This window comes from Lissotriton helveticus, chromosome 5_1 (assembly GCF_964261635.1).
Source record: "Lissotriton helveticus chromosome 5_1, aLisHel1.1, whole genome shotgun sequence".
In the NCBI taxonomy this organism is placed as follows: domain Eukaryota; kingdom Metazoa; phylum Chordata; class Amphibia; order Caudata; family Salamandridae; genus Lissotriton; species Lissotriton helveticus.
This window is the reverse complement of record NC_136065.1, coordinates 1,849,807,509-1,849,833,387: the sequence shown is the minus strand read 5'-3', so window position 1 is coordinate 1,849,833,387 and position 25,879 is coordinate 1,849,807,509. Positions and strand designations below refer to the sequence as shown.

Genomic DNA, 25,879 nt, shown 5'->3' with positions numbered 1-25,879 from the left:
CTTAAGTACATTTGATTTGACAGCTGGGTATTGGCAAATCAGGTTAGCTGAGGAGGCCAAACCCAAGACAGCATTTTCTACCCCTGGTGGGCATTATCAGTTTGTGGTAATGCCCTTTGGTCTGAAAAATGCACCTGCCACCTTCCAAAGGTTGGTGAATCAAGTCCTCACTGGGCTGGATGACTTCTGTGCAGCATATCTTGATGATATTGCTGTCTTTAGCTCCACCTGGGAGGATCACCTGGTCCACCTGAGGAAAGTGTTAGAGGCTCTGCAAAAGGCAGGCCTCACTATCAAGGCCACAAAGTGCCAGATAGGGCAGACACAGGTTGTATACCTGGGCCACCTTGTAGGTGGAGGCCAGGTTCAGCCACTGGAGAGTAAGATACAGGCCATCAAGGACTGGACTCCTCCAATCACCCAGACTCAAGTTCAAGCTTTCTTGGGCCTGACTGGGTACTATAGGAAGTTTGTCAGAAATTATGGGTCCATAGTGACCCCCCTTAATGACCTGACAAGCAAAAAGATGCCAAAGAAAGTTCAGTGGACAGCAAGCTGTCAGAAAGCATTCAATGACCTAAAGCAGGCCATGTGCACAGCACCTATCCTAAAGAGTCCAGATTACTCCAAGCCATTCATTGTCCAAACAGATGCTTCTGAGTTGGGTGTGGGGGCTGTTCTGTCTCAACTGAATTTTGATGGTAATGATCAGCCTATTGCTTTCATTAGTAGAAGGTTGACACCCAGAGAGAAAAATTGGTCAGCTATTGAGAGGGAGGCCTTTGCTGTGGTTTGGGCCCTGAAGAAGCTGAGGGCCTACTTGTTTGGCACTCACTTCACCATTCAGACCGACCATAAGCCCCTCTTGTGGCTAAATCAGATGAAGGGTGAAAACCCCAAACTGCTTAGGTGGTCCATTTCCCTACAGGGGATGGATTTTACAGTGGAGCATAGACCTGGTACTGATCACAGCAATGCTGATGGGCTCTCCAGGTATTTCCACTTAGAGCAAGAAGACTCACCTGGTCAAGGTTAGTTTATTGTCCCAAAGTTTGGGGGGGGGTCATGTAGGAGAGTAGGGTCTGCAATCCTATGATCACCCAGATTTTTGCTTTTTGCTGCACTGGTTTACGACTTTCCCTGGCTGTGGGCCTGCTAATCAGACCCACAGCCTAGCTGTTCTCTCTATCCAAATTGTACTCAGGTACTGAATTGGCACTGGGCCCTCTCCAAGTCCCTGTACCCAGGGCTGAGGTGTACCCAGAAGTCTCCCAGGGGCTGAAGCATGTATTATGCCACCCCTGGGCTGACTAACTAAACTGACACAACTGGCTGCACGACAGCTGGGGCAAGGTGGTGTACTCACCCTTTGCTTTAGATATAGTATACCTATATCTAACCCTAAAATGGACACACAGATCTCCTATCAGTCACTCCTATGGCAGGCCTTAACAATCCTGAAGGCAGAGTGCTTGGAATCGTGTGAGATGGTGCTCTGGCATGAGCTGAGCCTGTCTGCGGCTTTCGGGATCCATCCCTTAGCCGTTTCCATGATATCGCATACCATATACTCTTAAGTGCATTATAATCCTCGCGGTTATATGCCAACTCTGGTATCGCTTTATCAAAACATGTCGAGTAAGGTGTCATACGAATTGGAATACTAACCCCTCGCCAATTCTGGCGACGGGGTTAGCATTCCACCCTTCTAGAGGGACACGACATGTATGTAACCCCTAACCCCGGTTAAAGTCAAACAGAGCCTCAGCTCCACAAAATGGATGCTGCCACCGAGACACAAGTCTGCCCTCCTGCTGCTGAGAGTCCTCCCAGAGCAGGAGATAAGGACAAAGGGTTTCCTGCCAGGGGCGGTGCCAGCACCGTCCCAGACAGGATTTTGTGTATCCTAGGTAGGCAGGGCTTCAGAGGAAGGTGACTGCAAGTGGCACCCCGGTGCTCACTATGCATAGGCCGGCTTGAACCAGTTCCAGGGACACTCCTGACCCTGAGCTGGGGAAAAGCCCGCCAAGGAAGTGGGTGTAACCACCCCCCTCCTGGTCCCACCCATAGGGCAGGACCTAGTCGCGTGCCAGCCCCCTTTTCCCAGATAAAGGTAGAAGCAGGCCCCCTTCCAAATTAGATCATCTTTGGAATCAAAACACGACTTTCTGCGAAAGGACTTCAAGATTTCCTTCTTCAAGATTCTCCCTTGTGACTAAGGAGTAGTCACCCTGCATCCGCAGGCACCATCGCAAGAACACTGCGGTCTGCTGTAAGTCCTTCCTCCGGAATCCGACTGCCCAGCTCAACAAGACCCGGCTTCCCTGGCACCTCCGACCTCTACTCACCTCTACAGCCAAGCTGAGAACCGTGAGTGCGACGAGACCTCAAGGGACCGACTATTGCCAAGACTGAACGACTTCTGCACAGCAAGCCCGCCGAGTAATTTCCTGGCGAGTGCTTTGGGGTCCGAGAAGCGCCGACCCTGAGCAGCTCCAGCACCGAAGAGTAGCCCCCCAGCATCTCCACGATCGGCGTGGGGCCCTTCTGCTTTTTGCTGCTCACCGCGTTGTTTGGCTACTAGCCCGCTGGCTTGTGGCCTTCTGAACGACGCCCGACGACATCACTGCTGCTAGTCTGGTTGCTCCAGACTGGCTCTTGCTCCCTTCCAGAAGAGGAGCACCCCGGACCCTCCTGGTCCACTCAAGACGCCATTTTGAGTCCACCGCGTGGGCTTGAATTAGCCAAGGCTTTGTTGCCCAATCCTGGGTTCTCCGACGCCGACAGCTTCATCCATCGTGGGACAGCTCGCCTCTCCATCCTGGTCGCCGACAACGCCTCCTGGTCCGTGAGATCTGCAGAGCACAGCGTCGCCCACTCACCTAGTCGAGGTGACTACCATCCGGTGCCCTCCTGGTACCCACTGACTACTGGCTAGTAGTCACGAACTTGGTCCCCTCTGCTTTCAGGTGTCATCCATCTTCCAGATCCAGGCTTGGATCACTTCGAACTATCTTCACTGGTCGCCTGCCAGCATCTTTCTTCCAGGCTCCTGGTCCGGCAACGAGGATTCCCGACGTCTTTTGAGACCTATGCAGCTGCAGCCCCTGGGCTAGGTAACTTCGGCATTTTGGTGCCCCAGCATAGCCTCACTATCCAAGGGTCAGGATCCACTGTCGTTTTCTCCCTACCAGGTCGGGTTCGCCCGTGAACACTAACTTTAGCGTTACTAGCTACCATAGACTTTGTCCCACATCCCGCGTGAGAGTGCACACTCTGCACCCGAGTCCCCTAGGCCTCCTAGAAGTAATCTAACGATTCCATAGTCAAGTCCTAGCGATTCCAAAGCCTATTAGTACTGTACTTACCTGCTAGTAATTTCGCATTCCACTTTTAAAGTATATGGTTTTTCGTGCCCCTCGGGCATTTGTGTATACCGTGCTAACTTAAGTATTTTCGTAAGAGTTTTGTTGTGTGCCTAGCACCCTGTCCTCATAAAGAGTACAGGGCTGTTGTGATTCTAATAAATACATTGTTTATTTTCATAACACTTGTGTGGTGTCCTTTCACTGGGTGTTCAAGGGGTAATGTGATGGTAAAACAGCTGGCTTAACACGCCCTCTAGAGTCTTAGCCTTAGACTGCTCGTATCCATGCTACTAGGATAGCTGGTCTATAAGGAATGTGTCTCATGGTGCCCTGGCATTAACATAGAGTGTGTCTCATGGCTTACACTGACATGGAGTGTGTCTCATGGCGGCCTGGGTCTGAAGTACGGTGTGTCTCATGGCTGACACTGACATGGAGTGTGTCTCATGGTGCCCTGGCACTGATGTATGGTGTGTCTCATTGCTGACACTGGGGGAGTGCGTCTCATGGTGGCTGGCACTGATGTAGAGTGTGTCTACTGGCTGACACTGACATGGAGTGTTTTTCATGGTGGCCTGGCTCTGATGTACGGTGTGTCTCATGGCTGACACTGACATGGATTGTGTCTCATGGTGGCCTGGCACTGACATGAAGTGCACATCATGGTGCACCATCGATGCAGAGTATGTCATGAATCCTGAAAATAGGGTAGAATGTGCCCTGAGCTAGCTCTGACAAATAGGGTATTTTGTTTTGGAACTGAAATGGTGAGTGTTTATTGCCTTAGTACTCACCTGGAATCTTTTATTCTTCACGAGCTGACATGGAGAGCATTGATACAGGATGTATCACTGACATAGAGTGACTACTATGACCTTGAACAGCAATGGAAGATTTGTCCTAAAGGTCAGGTGAGATTATATACTCCACACTTTCACTAGGGATTTCAGCCCTACATCAGCCCATCAAACCTTTCAAACATCAGCGGACATGTCCCTGAACACTCACGTTTCCCAGGTCCATGCCTGAGCATATCAGCCAGTGAAGATATTTCCCTTTGCATTCTGGGATCTATAGACCTGGTTATCCTATCATAAATGTAGGACTACAGGTCCTAGAATTCAAAGAAACTTTGAGAGCTCTGATGAACAAATTATTATTTTTCTACTCCGTAAGGAGTCATGGAATTGAACAAACAGGGGGGTAGCTTCATGGGGGTGAATAATAACTGTCTTTTGTGAGAAATAGTTGAGTACATCTGGTTTCAGTCGGGTATGATGAGGTGTCTGTCGGATTACATCAGGAAGTTTTACACAAAGACAAAAATGCACACACACTCTCTCCTTCTCTCTATTTGGAAAGATTCAAAAAATGTTTGTTATTTCACAAAATAATGTGCTTTTCTCTCACTTAGTACGCCTACCAGCCCACATTTTCTTGGAGCCCCTTAAGCCCTTCTCCTGCACCCTGCTTGCCCTATAATGTATTTTAACATTTTGTTTATGTGCCAGCGTGGCTGTTGGGAACTAAAGCTCACCCCTTCAGCCCCTCCAAACTTACTGACCAAACTCCGCTCCTAGGGAACAAATCACTCAAAAGTCGAATCGAGGAGTGCATTACAGGGTTTATTATCATTATTTCTAATTGCATGCACTGAAGCAACAGGGTGAAAAGTTACTGGTTTGTTAGGACACTATTACTAGTTAGGAAGAACATTGTTAGTCATTTAAGAGGGCATTTTCAGCAGCTTAGGTAGACACTAGTAACAGTGCAAAGACCATTATTATTGGTTCAGGAAGGTATTAATAGCCATTCAAGAGGGCGTTGGTAGCAGATGCGAGGACATAGTTAACTCTTTGTAATTCTATTGTTACTAGTAGAGGTAGACTGATCTCTAATTATACCACCTGCTGATGTGGAGACTCCCAAAGCAACCACAATTTACAGGATCTGCACGAGTGGACAGGAAAACTGAACAGAGATGGAGTCCTTGCTGAAGGAATCAAAAATCCTCCAATTTTTTTAAAAAAAAAGGTTGGAATGTTGTACTTTTGCAGTGCATGCATTGTCCTGAGGGCATCGCTGAAGGCAGAAAACTAGGCATGCCCGCTCCTCCAGAAGACAAGCCACATCTTGGACCTCAAACAGATCCTGTTCAGAACAGGGCGTCCAAACCATTCTGAGAGGCTGTCTCGAAAGGCACCCAATCAGAATGACTGAAGCAACCTAAATGTATAGCCAATGTGATTGCTGCAGTACAACAATTGATAACTGGTCTCTCTGTCCAGGGTACAGTGATTTGAAGTAGTCATAATTAGCAGTATATGCGTGCTAGTCCTTTTCTCATAACATTGTATTTGGGCACGGTGTAGCCAATCACAATGATTTGGGTTTATATTCCATTAATGGACTGACTTTGCATCCAGGTAGGCATCTGGAGACACTGCAAGGTGGGCAGGCAACTCATTGCGACAAAACAGGCCTAAAGTGTGGAAAGTGGTTGTATGCCAGAATATAGGGGGACAGAAGTATTGTGACATTATGACCTAATACAGCGAACCGAAATATTGTGAAGGTAAGTATTTGTAGGTAAATATAGATTTACTATTGTTAATCCCACATTCACATTCCTTGAAGATATATATTGTCAAGGTGCATAACCGTAGAATTAAGTATAGTAAATCGATACTTATCCATGCATGTTTACATTTATGTTAGTTTGATACTCAATGTTTTGGCCACAATGTTTTTTGCATCACAATATTTCGTCAACATTATTCTGTTAACATATGATAAAGAACACTTCAGTTCCATACTGCCAGCAAAATGTTGAAACAGAGAGACCTTTTCAACCACCTGAAGAACTTTGCTGTTGGTTCAGGAGGGCATTAGTACCCATTTAGGTCATTGTAACAGATCTAATAGGAGGCTTTTAGAAGTTCATGCGAACCTTCTAAGAAGGTTCATGAAGACATAGTTGTGATACAGTTAGACATTTTAAGCACTTCAGAAGGACTCTCCTATTACTTTAGGTGCAGAGTTTTAAAAGTGTGCAAGAAGAGATAAATGTGGCATGGTAGGGTAGAGGGAAAATAAGTGATGATTCTAATTGCAGCTTCAATGTTTTCTATTTGCTTTAAGGTACACAACTAGCAAAAGTATGTTTTGATTCTTCCTTCCAGTGATCAACTCTATTTAGAGTTGGGGTTCTTCCAGTATGTCAAGTCGGATGTTCCATTTTGCGGTATTGTCCATGCATAGCAGCCCAGCATCACAGAAGTACGTGCAGTTTGTAGCTTTACTCAGAATTATTCCACCAGGGTCAAGAGACTGAACATCCACCCTTCTCCTTAAAAGGGTTTTTATCCTCTGGGACTCCTTTCAAGAGAGGATCTTCTGCTGCCATTGACTCAACATACTCTTTAATTTCTTTTGCAGTTTTAGAGACCTAGAGGGTAAACAATAATATAAATATAAATGTGTTTCTAAGTAAACAATTGACAATTCATGTCTAATCTATTTGTGACATTATTCTATGATCAGAATGATCTTGTTATCTGAATGCACTTGTATTGACACAGACACGTGGCATTCAGACCACTGTCTTGCTAAATCTAAATGAAGAGGTTCCGGACAACCAGCATCTCCACTGACTTGGTTCTCAAAAATCACAAGTCAGACAAAGTATTTTCCCCACATTAAGAGCACTCATTGGAAACATACTTCCACATTCCTAATAATCAATTTTAATTCTGGAAATTAATTTTCAAATCAACAGCAACGATTTTTGATTTGATTATTCGGTATCAAATATCAATGTTGCTCAGTTTAATCTTCGACAATTTATATACTGCACACAGTCTGGGCAATCAATTTGCTCTTAATACAGAAGATTATCAAATTACTCTGCTAATGCTATGACTTCATATTGTAATTTCATAATACAATATTCTGAGTTCAATTACATCCCAAAACAATACACATAATAACCAATGGATGCATCTTATTTGTCTTAAATTCCTTACATTTTTCAATCAAACATTAAGTCTGCAATTTGTTGCAATTTTGTTTTATTTTCACTTAACTGATGTACTGCCCATTTCTACCTAATGATTCAAATGGAATGAACTTCTTATTTTGATACCAGAAGTACTTGTCACTGGGTTTCCTTTTAAGATTCCAAATGGATGCCAAGCTGGTTGAGATTAATGTGGATGCTCAAAACAATGTAAGTGCATAAGCACAAAAGATCTTGTCAAAAAGAAACAAGTGTAATCCTTTTGATCATTTAATCTCCAGTGCTTATGTGTTCCTAACGGGTCTATCCACCAGGATTCCCTTTGCAACAACAAAGTTGTCATGTCACCCCGATAGTTTTTCCATTGTTCTTCCATAAACTGCTTTACTAAATTCAAACACATATCTTTAAGTCCTATTGTAGACTTGCATCATTATTCCTCACTTCTAACTTACTGGATATTTAGCCACAATAAAGATGATCACAAATATATCTCATTTAGTACATCAAATGTTAAGAATCATGTTCTGAAATATATTCATAAAATATTCCCCTACCTAATAGATAATGAATTACATCATTTTATGAAGTTTTCACAAGCACTGTAAAAAAGAATGGAAAAAGGGCCTCCTTTTGGAGTCAATAGGATCCTCAGTGCATTATCTTTCTTGACATGAATTACCCTAACTTTTATATTCCTTAAATTTGGTGGTAAACAGTATCAGTGATTTATTAACGGTTTATCTTCTCTAAAATTGAGTCTTTACTTAATAAGTTACAATGATGAAGAATTGCGTTTCTAATGTGACTCTGCTAATAGCCGCAAGTCATGCTGAATTTCAACCAACCCTTAATATTAATTATTTCATGAAAATTCTTATACTTCAAGACTTGTGAAAATTTTGATCTTCTCTGTAGTTGTATTCTATCTATCAAATATTTTCTGTTTCTAAATTGTCGCCACTTTTTCCCATTGTCTGATCTCATTGACTTCTGGTTCTGAAACCATCTGTTTATCTCTCAATAAGCAACTCAATGCAAAACACATGTTGGTTGCTACTGGGTGGAAATGTGCACATAGCAATACATTAATTTTATTGTTTCATTAATGAATACATCTTGTTTAAAACCATCATTATTAACAGCACTTTGACATCAAAGAAATGTATCCTTTGAAATGCCATCTCTTGTGAAAGTTGAATTGCATGACACATATTTAATAAACCTCCTAATATTTTTTGTATTCTGTTTCTATGACACTCCATTTTCTCCTTTTCTGTACTCATAGATCTCTGGTTCTGAAATAATCTGTTTAACTCTCAATAAGCGACTTTAAAACCATCTATTTTAACAGTACTTTGACATCTAAGAAATGTATTATGTGAAATACTATTTCTTGTGAAAGTTGAACCACATGATGCATCTTTGATAAGCCTCTTGATAATGCTTTCAATTCTGTTACTGTGTTACTCCAAGCACCAATAACATAATCTATAAACTTAGATCAACATATGATCTTTCAATTCAGACTTTCTTAGAATCAAAATCAAACTTAATTCAACCATATCAATGTGATTGTTACCATAGGCTGGAGCTAAATGGCTTACTCGTGTTTCTTACAAAAATGACTCTTAAAATGAAAATAGCCATGATACAAAAGTAGATGTATTTATTAAAAATTCAATTTAATAGATTTGTCTATAGAAAATGTATTTTATTGAGGAATGTTATCAAGCGGATCATTTTACAACGCAGGTAAAAAAATCACCTTCAAAATCTTTGTAATGTCCTTCAATAATGTTGCCATAGATTGTACCAATTTTCGTAAATGTTAATACATTTGCCAATTGGAAGAAGATCAATCCTGTTTCTGATATGATTGAATCTACTAGGGGATTGCACATTAATGAACTTAGGGTGATTAATATAATGTAGAAATTCTTACGTGTTCAATCTTCAAATACCCACACACTGAGTCTTCATGCTATCTTTTTCAATAGCTTGATGAATTATGGTTTCCATTAAATCGTTGATTTCTTTTGTCACATAATAATTTATGTTGCTTTAATCAGGCACATTATTCACACCAAACATATTGTTTGTTTAGGGTCATGAAAGGAAACACAGGGATGAGTACATCCAAGTTCAAAATAGTTGGTTTTGCTCATAAAGTGGAGTTCTACAGCATGCTATTTATGGTATCATTATGTTTTAGCAAAGGCCTCAGACCTCCAGTTTGTGGGTTTTGTTGAGATGTGATTTAATTCCAATGCTTTGAAGACTAATTGCCATTTATTATGAGTTAAATGTATGTGGTTAACCGGATTATTCAATCATTTTACTTATTAAGGGTAACTGAATTGCCCAAAGCGTATTGAGATTATATATTGTCAGTGCATGAACTGAGCAAAGCTGATCTTTAATATTGAATACTCAATTCAAAATGTTGTTAATTTAATTGAAGATTAGTTTCCAGAATAGAACTTGATTTTTTAAATATGGAAGTTCTATCCCAATGAGTGCCATTAATGCAGGTAAAATATGTTATCATACTAGCACAGGTATAATTATATTTCCTAGTGTTCAAAGCAATTTGTTAGTCAAGCACCTAAGAATCATATGAAATATTGCGTGGGGTGGTTCAAATAATTTGTTGAATTTCTGCTCAGCAGTGCCACCATATAACCCTTTGTAATCATTACTAACTTTGACTCAGAAACGTATTGGATGTCCTGACTCAGAGATTAAGACACCCAATGGCTCTGCCAATAAAGGTTTCATCTTGTCATCCATGGTCATTGCTATTAGCAATGACTTTGAGATCAGGACACACAGTTGCAAATACGAATATATATTTTAAAAAACAAAACCTTCTGAAGTGCACTATTATAAGGCAATATTCTTAGCACTGGCAAAGAACGTTTCCAGAGTCTATGGTCATGCAAGTGACAGTGCATTAAAGGGTCTAATCCTGATGATATCACAATACTCGAATTACAGTACCTTTGTACCAATACATTGCCTTGTACTGTAACTGTGACATCACGTCAAAACATCTCTGGAACTGCTGGGAGAAATAACTCTGCCTTAGGACATAGCTTAATTGCAATGCCAATTCCAGTACCTCAAGGAATAAGTCATTATCTGGCACTTAAGTAAAAACAACATTGTTGCACTAAAGGGCAACATTAATGCGTAATATTTTCCAATGCGTTTGACGTGTATATAAGTGTGCAGTTATTATTGAATGGTAAGACTGTGATACAGACAGCCCACTGTAAGGAATAGGTAAGTACTAGAAGGGGACCCTCCTAATATAAAAACGATTCTTTACCACTTTTCCTGCTTTGTATATGTGTTGTGCAATGCAGCACACATGCAAAGTAAGAAAAACATGGAGAATGAAAAAATGTTTCCTTTCTACACCTGCCTCGAGGAGGTGTACATTCCCTGTCTATAAATGTTTGTAGATAAGGATTTGCATCAAAACCCATTGGTGGTTGTATAGGTACACCCATGTACCACCCATCGAATTCAACATTTGCGTAAAGTAATGCGCAGCAGCACATAGAGCAACTTTGCAATACTTTGGGAAACTATCCAACGCAAATCCTGATTGTGTTGGATCGTAAATCCCAGCATGATATTTTGCATCGGGTTTGTGTTACAAAAAGTAACGCAAACCCGGCACAAAGTGGGCCTCCATATACACAGGGTAAGTATCTCTTCCTTTCATGGCCATTAAAGGCAGTGGATGGCAATGCCTTGATATCCCCAGACCCAATATACAAAGGCTTTTCTTTGAGTAGTGCTGTCTTATTCCTGACTTATTTGTAACCTGTGCAATACGTGCTATGGTCTATAAACATTTTCTCACTGAAAAGTTTTCTGAATTTGCCCACATGGGCCTTTTCTGTTTTGAGGTCTCAATAACTAGCCCCATAAACAGTGAACATGTTTAATGTCTAAATGATATGACTTGGTAGCTAAAACTACATTCCAGGTGCCTGCAAAATGCAGCGGCACCTTGGTGATACAGGTTAGATTTATCAGAACTGTATACATATAGAACTCTGAAAGTGAGCCATGCATAGCACCTGTTAGATCTGTCAGGCTTAGGGTGGGTTTCCCCTAAACCTTTCGCCTTACTCCTACAATTTTGCTAATATTGGTTTTTTTGCCCTAGGACTCCGTGCACTTTACCACTGCTGGCCAGTGCTAACTCATCACCAGCGCAGGGACTCACATCACAGCCTACAGCTTCTTAGAACCACTGCTGCGCAACGCATCCCCAACACATCTCCAATGCAGGATTTTGCATCGTAAGCCTTCGGTGATGACATCCTTGATCACGACACAGGATCACGCATCACAATCTCTATTGTTGGAACTGCTGCTGCTCGACACATCCTCGATGAGGGATCTCGCAATGCTCCTCAACCAGAATTTAAGGTTCCTTGTTCTGTGGGCCTAACTTGGTGCCTGTACTTGGCTCTCAATCATAGTTGGCATGAAGTTGTGACTTTGACTGGTCCGGCGCAACAATATAACCACAGTTGGCACTTTGTGCTTCTAAACACTACTTTTACTCATATCTTTAACATTGCATATCTCCGGTTCTACTGATTGTATTTTAGGTGTTTTGGTCTGAAATAATTTATCACATTTTACTCTATTTTCCTAAATTGGTGTGGGATTTTTCATATATTGTGTTTTCACTTTATTACTGTTTGAAATGCTGCATAAATACTTTACACATTGTCTCTAAGGCAAGCCTGACTGCTTTTGTGCCAAGCTACCAGGGAATTAAGCACAGGTTAATTTGGGGTTGCCTGTGCCTTTCACCCTGACAGAAATTGTGGCTGCTGCTTGAGTATGATTTCACTCCACTCAAGTAATAACTCAGTTTCCTACGGTATCTATGAGAAATCGCACATACATACATGCTCTGTGTTTACCAGCTGGACTGAGAAATTGGAGAAATTGTTTAAGGATTATCAGTGCTTGATGCAACATTGAATTTGATCACTGAAAAACAATAATATTTACTTGTTTTCATAAATCTAGCAGCACCACTTAGGGTCCTACTTTAGAGCACTGATAAAAATCTACAAAATAGTGTGTTCGATTTCTGATTTCAGATTGTACAAAATAACTGCACCTCCGGAGTTTGTTTCTGCGCAAGGCCTAAGGTGGAACTATAAGACTGATACATTAGTCGGGTTTATGGGAGAGTGTGCCATGGCTGCTTCATTTCTACATCTTTTATTTAATATTTAGTGTAGTTTGCACTTCAGCATCACTGTGGTAAATATGTTGCAAGAGTTAAAGAGCGGTGCTGGTAGGATGAGACACTCCGTGGTAGTGTCGCTTGCATGGCCCTCGAATCTGGAAACTTAGGGGTCTATGTCCGCCTGCCATCGCCCCGGGAAATGGGACCGGCTGCTAAGGTTGCGGCGGTCCCACATGGGCAATTAGGATGCGCCCGCCACAGTTGCGGGCGCATCCCGCATTTTTTGCATCGCGGTGGTCAGCAGCACCCGCCGCAATTCAAAAAAGGCATTTATGCATTTGCATGCACAACGTGGCAGGCAAATGCGGTGCCTGCCACGTCGTCCATGCAATGCCCATGTGCTCCCCCACCCATCCAACAACCTGGGAGCCTGCAACGGGCCCCCAACTCAAAAATCCGCATGCCTTTCTGTGGCGCCACAGAAAGGCTGCCGTACGCAACCCTTTTACACCCGGTCGACCCCTTGACCAGGCGGAAAAACGACAGACGGTCTTCCCGTCTGCCGCGGTCCCCCAGCCATCTTATTATGGCGGGGCAGAAATGGGAGGCGGGCAGGGGATGATGTAGGGCGAATCGCCACCGCAATGCTGGTGGTGGCAATAGCCCTACATCATAATAGACCCCTTAGTTTGTCTGTCTTTTGACCCCTAGGCACTGCCCAATACTATTTGGTGAGAGGCCTTGTCGCTCATAACCTCCCAGCCCACGGCAGCATTCTATACCTTTCACCCAAGTATGTGGTGCTTTCAGCCCTACATGCAACATGCAGCTCTATATGCAACTTAAAGTTTTTGGGGGCCCTGGTCCAAAAGTATTTTGGGGCCCCTGTTCAGAACAGCTTTGAATTCATGACCTAATTTCAGCTTTATTATGCCCTTTTTGGCAAGGTCATCCAAACTCTAAATGTGCTTACATCTGATATTCAGGGATCGTGATGTGTGTCTTCAATATTGTAACACAGCAATAGCTCAGTAATATTACCACAAATAATCACATCAACAGCCTCCCGTTTCCCATATGTGAGGAGCTCTTTTGATCTAAAAGAAACTTGTTAATGATTGTTGCGTGAAACAAACACAACCTTTCTCTGTAAAATGTCTATAGTAGAGTGTCACACCTTGTAGGAGAGTAGGGTTTGCTTCCTATGGTCACCCTCACTTTTTGCTGTGATTCTCTGGTTTTTCGACTTTAATGTGGCTGTGGGCCTGCTAATCAGACCCACAGCCCAGCTGTTCTCTCTAAATTGATACCATATACTTTAGGTACATACCAGACTGGTTACTGGGCCACTCTTGTGAGTCCCTGTATAGTGTACCATAGGTACCCAGGGCATAGGTGTACCTTAGGCCTACCAGGGACTGCAGCATGTATTGTGCCACCCCTGGTTTGCCTTCCGAACTGACACCACAGGCCTGTTCACACAGCCTGGGTAAGATATAGTATACCTATATCTGCCTTGACATATAGACACATATACACCTATAAGCAACTCCTATGGTAGGCCTCGACGATCCTGGAGGCAGAGTGCTTGGTTTTATGTGAGAGGGTGCCCTAGCATGAGCTGAGCCCCTCTGCAGCTGTCGGAATAATCTCCTTATAGCTGTTCTATGATATAGCCATACCATATACTCTTAAGTAAATTATAATCCTTGCGGTTAATGCTAACTTTGGTTTGGCTTCATCAAAACATGTCGTGTAAGGTGTCAAACACTTTGGAATACTACCCCCCCCGCCAATTCTGGTTGGCGGGGGTAGCATTCCACCCTTCTAGAGGGAGAAGACATGTAGTTACTACTTTACCCGGTTAAAGTTAAACAGAGCCTCATCATCACAAAATGGATGCTGCTGCCACAGACACGAGTCTGACCTCCTGCTGCTGGACGAAACTCCGGCAGGGGAGGCCTGGACAATAGGTTTCCCATCCAGGGAGGTGCTGGCACCTCCCCAGACAGGGGTTTTGTGTATTGGGGCAGGGAGGGCTGGATTCAGTGAATGCTTCTAGACACTGCCTGGGGCACACAAGGTGCTCCATGCATAGCCCGGTTCAAACCAGCTGCTGGGGCACTCCAGCCCCAGCTCTGGCGTGAAAGTGGACAAAGGGAAAGGGGTGTAACCACCCCCTTCTCAAGTCCACCCATAGGAGGGATCTAGTCAGGTAATCCAGCCCCCTTTCTTAGTATAAGTATATGAGCTGTGTCCCTGGGACTTTAGATTATCCTGGACGAATCTTTGAAAGACATATCTTGGAACTTCGACATTCCATTCTGACTGGAAGATGGAAGACATCTCTCTTGTGGTCAAGGAGTGACCACCCTGTGCAAACAGGCACCAACAGCAACTTTGCCAGTCTACAGTTTCAAGGCTCCCGTCGGAACCCAAAGACTCTGCAACTCAAGAACTAGACTTTCAGACTTCTCTGACCCCGATCCATATCCACAGCAAAGCTGAGACCTGTGGTGGACACGGGAGATGTGGGACCGGACATCTTGGACATCCTGCATTTTGCTACCTGCACCCCTTTTCTGAAGCCTCAGTAAGTTGTGCATTGGGGTATAAGAAGCTCCAATCCCAAGCATTATTTACACCAAAGCCCAGGCTCCCACACTCTGTGAGTGTCTCATGGGCCCCACCTTTGCATTTGAGCTTGACGCATCTTCCCGGTTCCTTGCCCATTGGCTAGTGAGCCCCCTGAAGATGCCATCTTGAATCTAACTTGCTTTCCTGGTCGCTCCAGATTTTCTACAGCTTCCCTGAAAAGGAGAAGCACCACAGATCTTGCTGGTTTGCAACAGAGCCAATCTCAACATCCTGAGTGGGTTGCGGTTGCAAAGGCTTGTTGTTTCCAATCTGGATACCAAAATGGCAGTCATCTAGATCCTTTGTGGGACAGCTCGAATCCAGCGCCTGGTCATCGTCGATGCCTCCTGGACCTCGTGGCTGAAGGGATAAGTTTGACTTCTTCACCTTCAATCACCCGACATCGCCTGGTTCCTTCCTGGTACCTTCCTGGTCACTGGCTAGTGACCCAGGCTCTGTCCTCTCTGCTTTCAGGTCCTCCACATCGCCGATCCACCCTTGGATCCACCTGGACACTTTTTCTCTGGTCGCCTGCAGCACTTCTTTGCAGCTCTCCATAGAAAACGACGACGAAACCCGACACGAAAAGACACCTATGCACCCGGCTTCCCTGGGTGAGGTAACACGAGTACTCCGGTGCTCCCGTGGGTCTTGACTCTCGAAGTGTCCTAGTTTAAAAGGGTTCCATCCTAGTCCATCCGGAAGGGTCCTTAAATTGCATAATTGTAACTTCTTCATTTCCCATAGAAAGTCAATGGTAACCCGCGTTTGTGTTTAGACACTGCATGCGTCTCCCGTGGGCCTCCTACTTCCTAACGCATGGTTGTTTAGTATAGCCCCAGCGATTCCACAGGCCCCAGGCCTGCTTTCTAACTCTCACGTGGTACTTATACCCCTTTCTTAGTATATGGTTTGTGAGGCCCCTAGGGCATAACGTATACTGTGCAACTTATCGTATATTAACTCTGTGACTTGTATTGTATTTTGACCTCTGACCTCATAAAGAGTGCAGAGGGGTTGTGTTTAGATTCAATACATATATATTTGACACCTTGTGTGGTGTCCTTTCATTTGGTATTCAAGGGATTATATATAGTAAAACAACTTGCTTAACTCGCCTCCTGAAGTCTTAGCCTGAAGACTTCTGGTTCATGCTACCACTAGGATAGCTTTCTATAAGGTTGACTTTACAACCACCATCAATAAGGGTTGATTATACTGGTGCAAGGTGCCCACGAGAACTAGTGGACATCATATGCCAGGCTAACTTCTCACACACATCACCAACATTAGAAATGTATTAAAGGAGAACCGTATTTACAAAATCAGTTTCAGAATTATTCTAAGTCATCAGGGCAAGACTCTCTGCAGAACACAGCTGGCTCTATCAGGGGGCCCTTAAAAAGCTATGGCCCTGTGCCAGCATCCACTTTACATTTGCCTTAAAACGTCTGTGACATGCTATTTTGTCACTCTCTACTTTCCATCAAAGTGCCTCGTGCCAGCTGTGGGGCAGAGTCTGCCTGTTCAATCTGTCCAATCGCTGACTTTCACTGTTTTTCAATTCATGTCTTAAAGTAAATGAAGTTTCATTAGAAAGACATAAGTATGTACCACTGTTCTCTCTGTCTTGATTTCTTTCCTCAGCTGGTCTACTTCCATTTTCAGAATTTCCTTCTCGGTGAGATCCTGAGCCATGTCTTCCTGCAATAAAAGCGAAAATTGGATAATGAAAGGTATGAACATTTTGCATGCTAGCAAACCATGTACCCTTCAAGCAAAGGTTATCCTCATATTCAACATATTATTTCCGCATGCATTAGGTATTATTTTGAGGTGTAACATTTTATGTTACATAGTGTAATTTCAGTGTTACAAAATACATCATTCAGAGGTCTCACTTCTACATTCAGGAACTATTTATACAAAAATCTGCACGGTGTAATTTTAGGTCTGGCTAGAAGAAGCATGGTTTTTGTAGGCTAATGGTCAAGCCTGAAGGTATAAGAATCTAACTCACCGGATGAGCGTCATGTCATATGACAGTAAACCATGAAAGGAAGCATTTACACCAGGAAGAAGAACTCTGATACAGAACTCTTTTCTACCTGTATGTTAATTCCAAAAAAGTAACATTCCATTTTTGGAGGCACACATTTCAGTAAGAAATCTTGCGACAATTGCACAAGATTATGAGTCTCAAAAAGAATTATGCTCAGTGCCTAGTTTTCCAAATTTAACACCTTTATGTCAAAGATAACGTGACCCTGACATCTTTGTAACGGAAATTATGCCCAACCCCCCCCTCCCCCCTCCCCACGAAGAGTGTGAAGAGGCCCACTGAGTCTCTCATGTCTCACAGACATTCATTGGTCGTGGGCTGAAATGGGGGCCCTTGAAGAGTAGGGGGCCCCCATTCAGACAGGAGCCCCCCCCTGCACCGCAGGATGACAGGGGCCTGTGTTACCCCCCTGGTCCTTGTTGGTGGCCAGCTGCAGGGGCAACAGAGCCATTTCATACTGAACTTTGTCTTCTGCCAACTCAGACTTGGCTCCTACGTGGTTTGCCATCTTATCGTGCTTGTATTTCACAAGTGCTATTGCACTAAAAGTTGTATTCACTTTTAAAACCCTAAACACATAGCACAGTGACAGAAATCTGCTATTCCCAACAAGTCTCCACCCCTGGCCCAGAGTGTGTGGAGCAGCCAGTTAATATGCCTTCATATTTTTTAGTGAATGGTGATTGGTGCAAAAGGCACAGTTGGAGCACAATGTGCCCTATGATGATGCGGGCAAACACCAAGTTGAAATAACCGCTGTAGCTTATGCTTATGATACAATAGATGCCATATTTACCTCCTACATGGCAGACTGTTCTAAGGTCAACAACAGCAGTGCAGTCCGTGACAGTCTGTGTATCTGGCCTAACTAAGCATTTCCTGTAAATAGCGCCGTTTTACAGTATGCCTGTGCCTAACATATATATATGTATATACGTATGTATTTGTATTTATGCAGTGCAGACTTAGCAAAGACGCACCAGAGAGATGTACAATGACTTACAAGATCGTGTATATTAAGCGGGATTACACAAATTAATTTTAAAAATTGTATTTCACATTTTTAATTACTGCATGGGGCAAATCATAATCGTAGGTACATCATATTGAACAAGTCATACCTATTGACTTTGCCAATGGTGTTTTCAATAGTCTTGGAGGTTTTTCTACTAGAAGTGGGCAGGAAGGATCCATTAGACAGGCAGGTAGTGGACACTGATGTCACAGAAGACTGCCAGGGAGTGCATATGCTTCTGTTTTGGAGATGTTTATGTGTGCCAGCATATCCACAATGCCTCATGTGCCTGTCTGGGGGTAGTAGTAGGAGTGATAATAAATTGTAAATTGATACTTGTATAGCGCACTACTCACCCGCAAGGGCCTCAAGGCGCTTGTACGAATACCACTGTGGAACCCATCTTGGCTTTCCCTGTGAGGTGTCCACTGCTGGGCACCCCCAAGGTGGAGGCCAGGCATCGTTAGCGTTGTGGGGGCCGTTGTTGAGATTAAGAAAGCTATTGCCCAGAGTTGCAGAGTGGGACTCCATTATTGGAATAGGCACTGAGGCGAGAATTATCAGGTCTGTGGAAGTTTTGAGCCCAAGACCCGCCAAGGCGGGGAATTGAACCCTGGTCCCGGGCTAGACCTCTGCATCAGGGTCTGCCGTTCTAACCATTGAGCCACACTTCTCCACTCAAAAGGTAGAAGTAAAAAGCCCGGTTTTCACATGTGCTCTGTAAGAGCATGTCTCTGTGATGCCTCAGACCCAGAGAGCATTCAAGAGTGACCTTTGGAACTGTTAATACCTTCCAATCGTGGTGTGAGAACCGAAAATGGCTCAGGTCAGATCCATATCATAGGAATCTGTTATTCAGGACTTTATGTGTGAGAACCAGCTCTTAAAGGCTGTGGCAGTCTCTTGTTGGAAGCCAGTGGCGCTCTTACCAGCGTGGTTGTTGTGGTGGCTTTGCACTGTGGTTGGGAGGTAGTACAATGCTGGCTTAGAGAGAGAATGTGAAGATGTTTGGGGCATTGGTGTGGTGAGCTGGGGGCGTGAGGTAGCTATTTACAGTCGGTGGAGGGTGGAACCAGACCACAGGAGTGTACCCATAAACCCAATTGAGGCTTGGGTGATTAGTATGCATAGCAAACAACAATGTCTCGACAGGTAATATTTAAAGACAGTTCCAGAAGGCATGCACGTTAATAACAAAAGCACGAGACTGGGAGGCATTAATGCAGCATTATGAAGAACACCGCCATACTCAGGCGGTTCAAGTGGTCCATCAGGGTGGCGTTTGGGATTAGTCTGGCGGCAGAACTTTTCCAAACCTGGACTCGTTTTGCGTTTGCTACATCTCTCCCTACGAGTGGGCCTCGCACGAGTTCTATTTAGGAGTGACCTACTCCTAAGTTATTGTCCTGATGCTGGGCAGGGAAAGGACTGGCCTGATGTCCACATAGGTTTGAAAGGAATGCATGACGTTACAACGCATACATTTACAGCGCATGAACTTACAATGCAGTTTTTACATCGCAACATCCACTACAAAGCATTCCATTACATGGCATGACATTACATTGCATATTAACCCCTTCGATGCTGGTGACGGAACCGTTCCGTCATCAGTTACGGCTGAGCTGTGCTGATGACGGAACGGTTCCGTCACGACCCCGCCCTGTTCTGGAATGTCCAGCACAGGGCGCGGCTAACGCGCCGCACGGACGCGGTTAAAAAACTACCTTTACAACGCATTCCATTACATCGCATACTACCTTTACAATGCATACCATTACAACGCATACCATTACATTGCATTTAAGGTAAGTATTGGATAGTATAGGGGTAAAAATTACCATTCTAACTCCAGGGGCACAACAGTAGGGTAAGTGTTGGATAGTGTAGGGGTAGAAATTACTATTCTAACTCCAGGGGGTGCAACAGTAGGGTAAGTGTTGGATAGTGTAGGGATTAAAATTACTATTCTAACTCCAGGGGGTACAACAGTAGGGTAAGTGTTGGATAGTGTAGGGGTAGTATGCGTTGTAATGGTATGCGTTGCAATGGTATGCGTTGTAATGCCTGCGTTGTAGTGACATGCGATGTAGTGTCATGCGTTGTAATGGTATGCGTTGTAATGCCTGGGTTGTAGTGACATGCTTTTTAAAAGGATGTTGCGATGTAATGACTGCATTGTAAGAGTAGTGCAATTTAATGACTGCATTGTGAAGGTTGTTTCACGTTTGAAAGTGAAGATTATTTTTCTGTGCTTTGAATGACAGTGAAGGATCACCAGTGACTGCCACAAATTCCATTTTTTTTGGAGCTCAGGATGTCATTGCCCTGGGTTCAGGGGTTGGGACTTTGGCATGTGAAGCAGGCTTGAACTCTGAGAAATACAGTTTGGGTCTGGCAAGGTGTGTGCAGTCCATGTCACAAAACACAGGCAGGGATTGGTTCATGATGCCATACAAGCCAGGAGGAGATTGACAATGAGTCCACAAGAGCGGGGATTAATGCTAAAAGACAAAGACATTGATTGTACTAAGGGCGCCCATGCCCCACCACTGTGTGTTAGTCTCCACCCTGTTTATACCCCATTACCTATCGCCATCTCCGAGCCCATTCATCCTCCCCCTCCCGGCCTCTCTTTGTGACACATATATTTTCAAAACTATAAGTCACTGGCAAAGAGAAATACAACATAACTGGGCAACACACACAGAAAACTCTCTCTTTCTCTCTCTCTCTCTTTCTCTCTCTCCCCCTCACCCTCTCTCTCCCCCTCTCTCTCTCTCTCTCTCTCTCTATATATATATATATATATATATATATATATATATATATATATATACAAATTTATGGGTAAGTAAATATGAAATGATATGGAGTCCGATGAAGAGATATACAAAAATTGTTCTGCAGGAAGAAGTAGGCACACCGTTTGCAGAAGGTTTGTTACATTTTATAAATGAATAACAGCAATATTCACATCTCATGTTTATGTTATAATTCTATATTTTAGTGGGGACGTATTGTATTAAAAAACAGTTAATAAATAGGGAAGTCTGGAAAAAACTAACTTTGGCTGTGCGTGCTATTTCAAGAATTCGTTCCCAGGTCATCGTTTCCCAAGGTTACTCTAGAAATTAACAACTGTGTAGATTTTACAAATCTTTTTCAGTAGAGTCAAATATTTTATTGATCAACCCATCCAGTGAACCATTGAGAACCACTGTATAGATCCAAACTCCTTCCTCTGTGCATTTAGTGCAAAAGCCAAAACACAACTTGTTTATATATTTAAGACACAGAGGTTCGGAATATAGACTCAAATGGATACAATATTGGGATCAAAGCCTCCTAGCGGGTATCAGAGTCCAATTCATTATTGAGCAAATTGATGCCACTGTGACATTTTAATCCCTTATTTCACTCTAGCAAGGTTAGGGTTGTTACGTCAATATATTGATACAGGATTCACAAGATTAAAGGGGGCATCTGTTGCTGCTATCCAAGATAATTGTAAAGCCTGCCCTTTCCTTCCCAGGGGTCCCGGACCCAATGATTCAAGCTCCTCCCTATTGTAAAGGATATCATTGGTTGGAATACAATAATTAGATCACAGTGAGCCGTGAGATATTATCCTTTGCTTATATGGAATATTGAAAGGAATGGGTCCCATCCATCTGCCACACTTTACGAGGCGATGCTCCAGACTAAGAGATTTGGAATTAGTCTTTTTCATGAATTGTACTAATCTCCCTGCTATAAAACAAGTCTGCTCAGCACATTATGATAGTGAGATGCAACCAGAAGTAGGAGCATTTATAGTGAGATTAGCGACATCAATAACAGTTCGCTAATTCAAAATTGACACTATGGATTATGCAGAATTTGGCTGAAAATCCAGTTGGTCCTAGTTGTATTTTGGATCTGTCTTCTGGTGTTGTTGTTTTACTGGTGTCTTATGGTTTCCATTGTTTGCTCAGTTGCTACTGGAAGTCCACAATAGTATATGACGCAAAGCGAGTAGATTAGAAAATCATTTGAATAACTTTGGTTTCCATCAATGGATTCCGGTCTATAACCGTGTCCATTCGTCTGACTCTAGGTATTATGAACTTGGCATACCTTCTCGACTCCGGTAAGATTGTTACTCACACCGCAAGATTAGACTGTTTCCAGCAGCTGATTTTGTCGACTTTATATGGCAGGTCGATATTGTAACTTTGGCTTCCATCAATGGATTAAGGTCTACAACTGTGTCCATGCCTCTTGCTCCAGTTGTTAAGAACTTGCCAAACCTACTCGATTTCGATGGTTGTCACTCACACCGCAAGATTAGACTGTTTCCAGCACCTTATTTTTTCGACATTATACGGCAGGTCTTTATCGTAACTTATGGCTGTTTTCTACGGTGCACCAATTTTTGACTCCAGGCACTCCTCTTTGGGCATTTCACCAAGTTTTTCATAATCAACCATTCATGCAACTCAGCAGTCCATCACCAAGATGAAAGAAGTGGCCTGTTTGTTATCTCTCCATTTTGCTTGAGAATAGGGTTTATTTGGAGAGACCATCAACGTTATTTCCCTGCTTCAGATAAATCCAAAAAAGGTTGTTTTCACCCTTTAACTAAAACGTTAAAAATTAGATCTTATTACCTGTACCCTGATCCCACTCCTCTGGTCACCAGTGTTTAGCATGGGTGAATCTCAAGTTCTATACATTGTTTATTGGGTGCTGTGTGTTACTGGTCCAGGTTACTTACCAGGACTTTTTTAAATATAATCACAATTTATGGCATTCTCTGTCTCTTTCGCTACTCCATCTATTTTAGACTTTGCAAGGCATTGAAGATTTGGGGGCATATCAACAACGCGATTAGAAATAAACATTGCTACGCGCGTTTAGCGATGTTTATCCTATCACTGGATGTCATCGCCGTGATAGCGCTGTATCAACAATGATTTTCACGACGGCCATAAGAAATCTAGCGATAGCGGGGAAATCGCGCAGGGAACATCGCTGGTTTTCCAGCGATGTTCCCTGAAAAACGGCGATAACCTTGCTGATACGACCCAGTGGTCGTATCAGCATAATCCACCCCCTATGTTAAGCTTAGGTAAGTCAGGATTTTAACAGACGTTAGTTTTCGGCTAAAACCGCCGTTTTCGCCAAAATCTAACAAGTGCTAAAATCCTGTGGGCTGCCTTGTAAATATCGCGATGAGCACATCAGCGATATTTTACAAGGTAGTCCATCAGGGGTACGTCCAGTGACGCCCACTTTGCATCTCATTAGAGGGTGACTGCTAACATGCATAATCGCATGTTAGCACCCTCTTATAAATAGGGCGATAGTTTTATCTCTGCTTTTTTGGCTTTTAAAGCAAAAAGTGGAGATAAAGCCCTTGTTAATATGCCCCTTGGTTATTAATTAGGGAAGTCTGTGCCTCCTCCGCTGTGTTACGACTTTTTACTCAATAGCTTGTGAATATCAATAAACTTTTGGACGCAATAAAAAGGTTAATATATATAGTCCAATGTTGATAAAATACATTTTACGCAAAGTGGTTCTGGCTAAAACAGTTGATCACTAGTCAGCTAGGATTTTAACCAGGGGAGCCTTGCATAAGTGCTTGGCTCTGCCTCAATCATACTGTATGTGGGGAGACACCAGTTTATCAGAAAATTCCACATGTCCCCCTAGTTCTGGTTCCTCGGGTGCACCCTGTCCCCGCCCTGGCCCTAGACTCCCTCTGTACTTCTATGTAGGGAGGCAAACATTAGCGCCAGCAGGGTGTCTGGTGCTCAGACTAACGAAGGGAAGGAATTAAAATTAGTTTAATTAATGGAAGAGTGAGCGAGGCAATGGCCAAGAAACAGTCTAATCCCAGATATCAAGCACAAGTTGCAAAAAACTAGACGTTAACGTTATGTACAAAAACTGGACTCGCATCAAAAACTTTTTTTTTGTTGAAATATGAAACCGTTTGACTATTATATTGAGTGTTACATTACTGTATGCTCACTATGTCTCTGGGCGCTCTTAAGGTCTCATAAAAGTAAATATTAGCATCAATAAAAACACAAATCCATAAACGACGTAACAATGTGAACTAAACCAGCGTAAAACACCAGTCGCTACCTATTCAGTGGTTCATGACCTCTGTGCAACAAAGGGTAAGACGTAGTGTTGGCCCAGCAGCCGTCATCGCAAGAAACTGCAGGTTACTGCTAAGGACGCATTAAGCATATACATTGGCTTACACACCAAGTGCTACACCGCCTTTTCTACATATATCTCTTCCATTTGATGAAGTCATGTCAGTGGGTTTTCGAAAAGCTCTTGCACTATATCACCGCAATATATCTTTTTGCAGTTTCTCAAAAAAGACATTAAAATACATAGATTGTGCGTTGATGATCTATATAGTATACCTGATAAAGTACACCCTGCCGTTCATAATAAGACTATACCGGTAACTAGCTTTGCTGTGGATAATAACAAACCACTCAACATCATTTTAGCTTTCTGTCTATAGTATGATAGTGCATCACCATACACAACATTCAATATTTAGGAAGAAGGAGACATAGTACTCCAGAAGGTTAAAGCCACCCTCTTACCTCTTAGGTATGTTACAGGTTGTACTAGGGACCCTCCAGGGCTGCTCTCCGATCTGCCTCTATCCCCTAGGTGCTTTGCCACCCACCTCAGCACTCCTCCCAGATGGATACCTCAGCAGATGCCTCCCATCCTTAATCTCATAATAGACTTGCCGCTTTAAGATGGCTTAGTAGCCTGGAATTAACCTCAGAGTCCGAAGAAATCAGAAGGAGGGAGAGAGGAGAGACAAAGCCAAAGCTGATCAGAAAGAGAAGCGATTGATAAGTCGCAGAGCAAGTCATTTAGACATATTGTACACAGCTTTGTAATATCTATCTATCTATCTATCTATCGAGCGATCTATCTATCTATCTATCTATCTATCTATCTATCTATCTATCTATCTATCTATCTATCTATCTATCTATCTATCTATCTGTCTATCTGTCTATCTGTCTGTCTGTCTGTCTGTCTGTCTGTCTGTCTGTCTGTCTGTCTGTTTATCTATCTATCTATCTGTCTGTCTGTTTATCCATCCATCCATCCATCCATCCATCCATCCATCCATCCATCCATCCATCCATCCATCCATCCATCCATCCATCCATCCATCCATCCATCCATCCATCCATCCATCCATCTATCTATCTATCTATCTATCTATCTATCTATCTATCTATCTATCTATCTATCTATCTATCTATCTATCTATCTATCTATCTATCTATCTATCTATCTATCTATCTGTCTGTCTGTCTGTCTGTCTGTCTGTCTGTCTGTCTGTCTGTCTGTCTGTCTGTCTGTCTGTCTGTCTGTCTGTCTGTCTGTCTGTCTGTCTGTCTGTCTGTCTGTCTGTCTGTCTGTCTGTCTGTCTGTCGGTCTGTCTGTATATCTATCTATTCATGGTCCTGCATCCAACCCATTAGGGCAGCCCCCATCCCAGGCA

At 43.1% G+C, this 25,879-nt stretch overlaps 1 protein-coding gene and 1 long non-coding RNA gene across 3 annotated transcripts in view; one reads left to right on the top strand and one right to left on the bottom strand.

The window, feature by feature from the left end:
* Window positions 1-12,149, top strand: part of LOC144755903 (uncharacterized) — a 31,726-nt gene extending 19,577 nt beyond the window's left edge. The window contains exon 2 of the long non-coding RNA XR_013594993.1: window positions 11,573-12,149. This is a non-coding gene — a long non-coding RNA (uncharacterized LOC144755903). The remainder of the gene's footprint in view (window positions 1-11,572) is intronic.
* GNGT2 (G protein subunit gamma transducin 2) overlaps window positions 4,975-25,879 on the bottom strand; it is a 73,581-nt gene continuing 52,676 nt past the window's right edge. The window contains exons 1-3 of one of the 2 annotated variants that reach the window (XM_078645288.1): window positions 24,954-25,088; window positions 16,871-16,960; window positions 4,975-6,816 (exon numbers count right to left, since the gene is read on the bottom strand). In XM_078645288.1, the coding sequence (XP_078501414.1) occupies window positions 6,691-6,816; window positions 16,871-16,954 (210 nt within the window). In that variant the 5' untranslated portion in view covers window positions 16,955-16,960; window positions 24,954-25,088 and the 3' untranslated portion in view covers window positions 4,975-6,690. Of the gene's footprint in view, window positions 6,817-16,870; window positions 16,961-24,953; window positions 25,089-25,879 lie in introns of those variants that run through there. The other variant, XM_078645289.1, reaches the window with a different exon arrangement.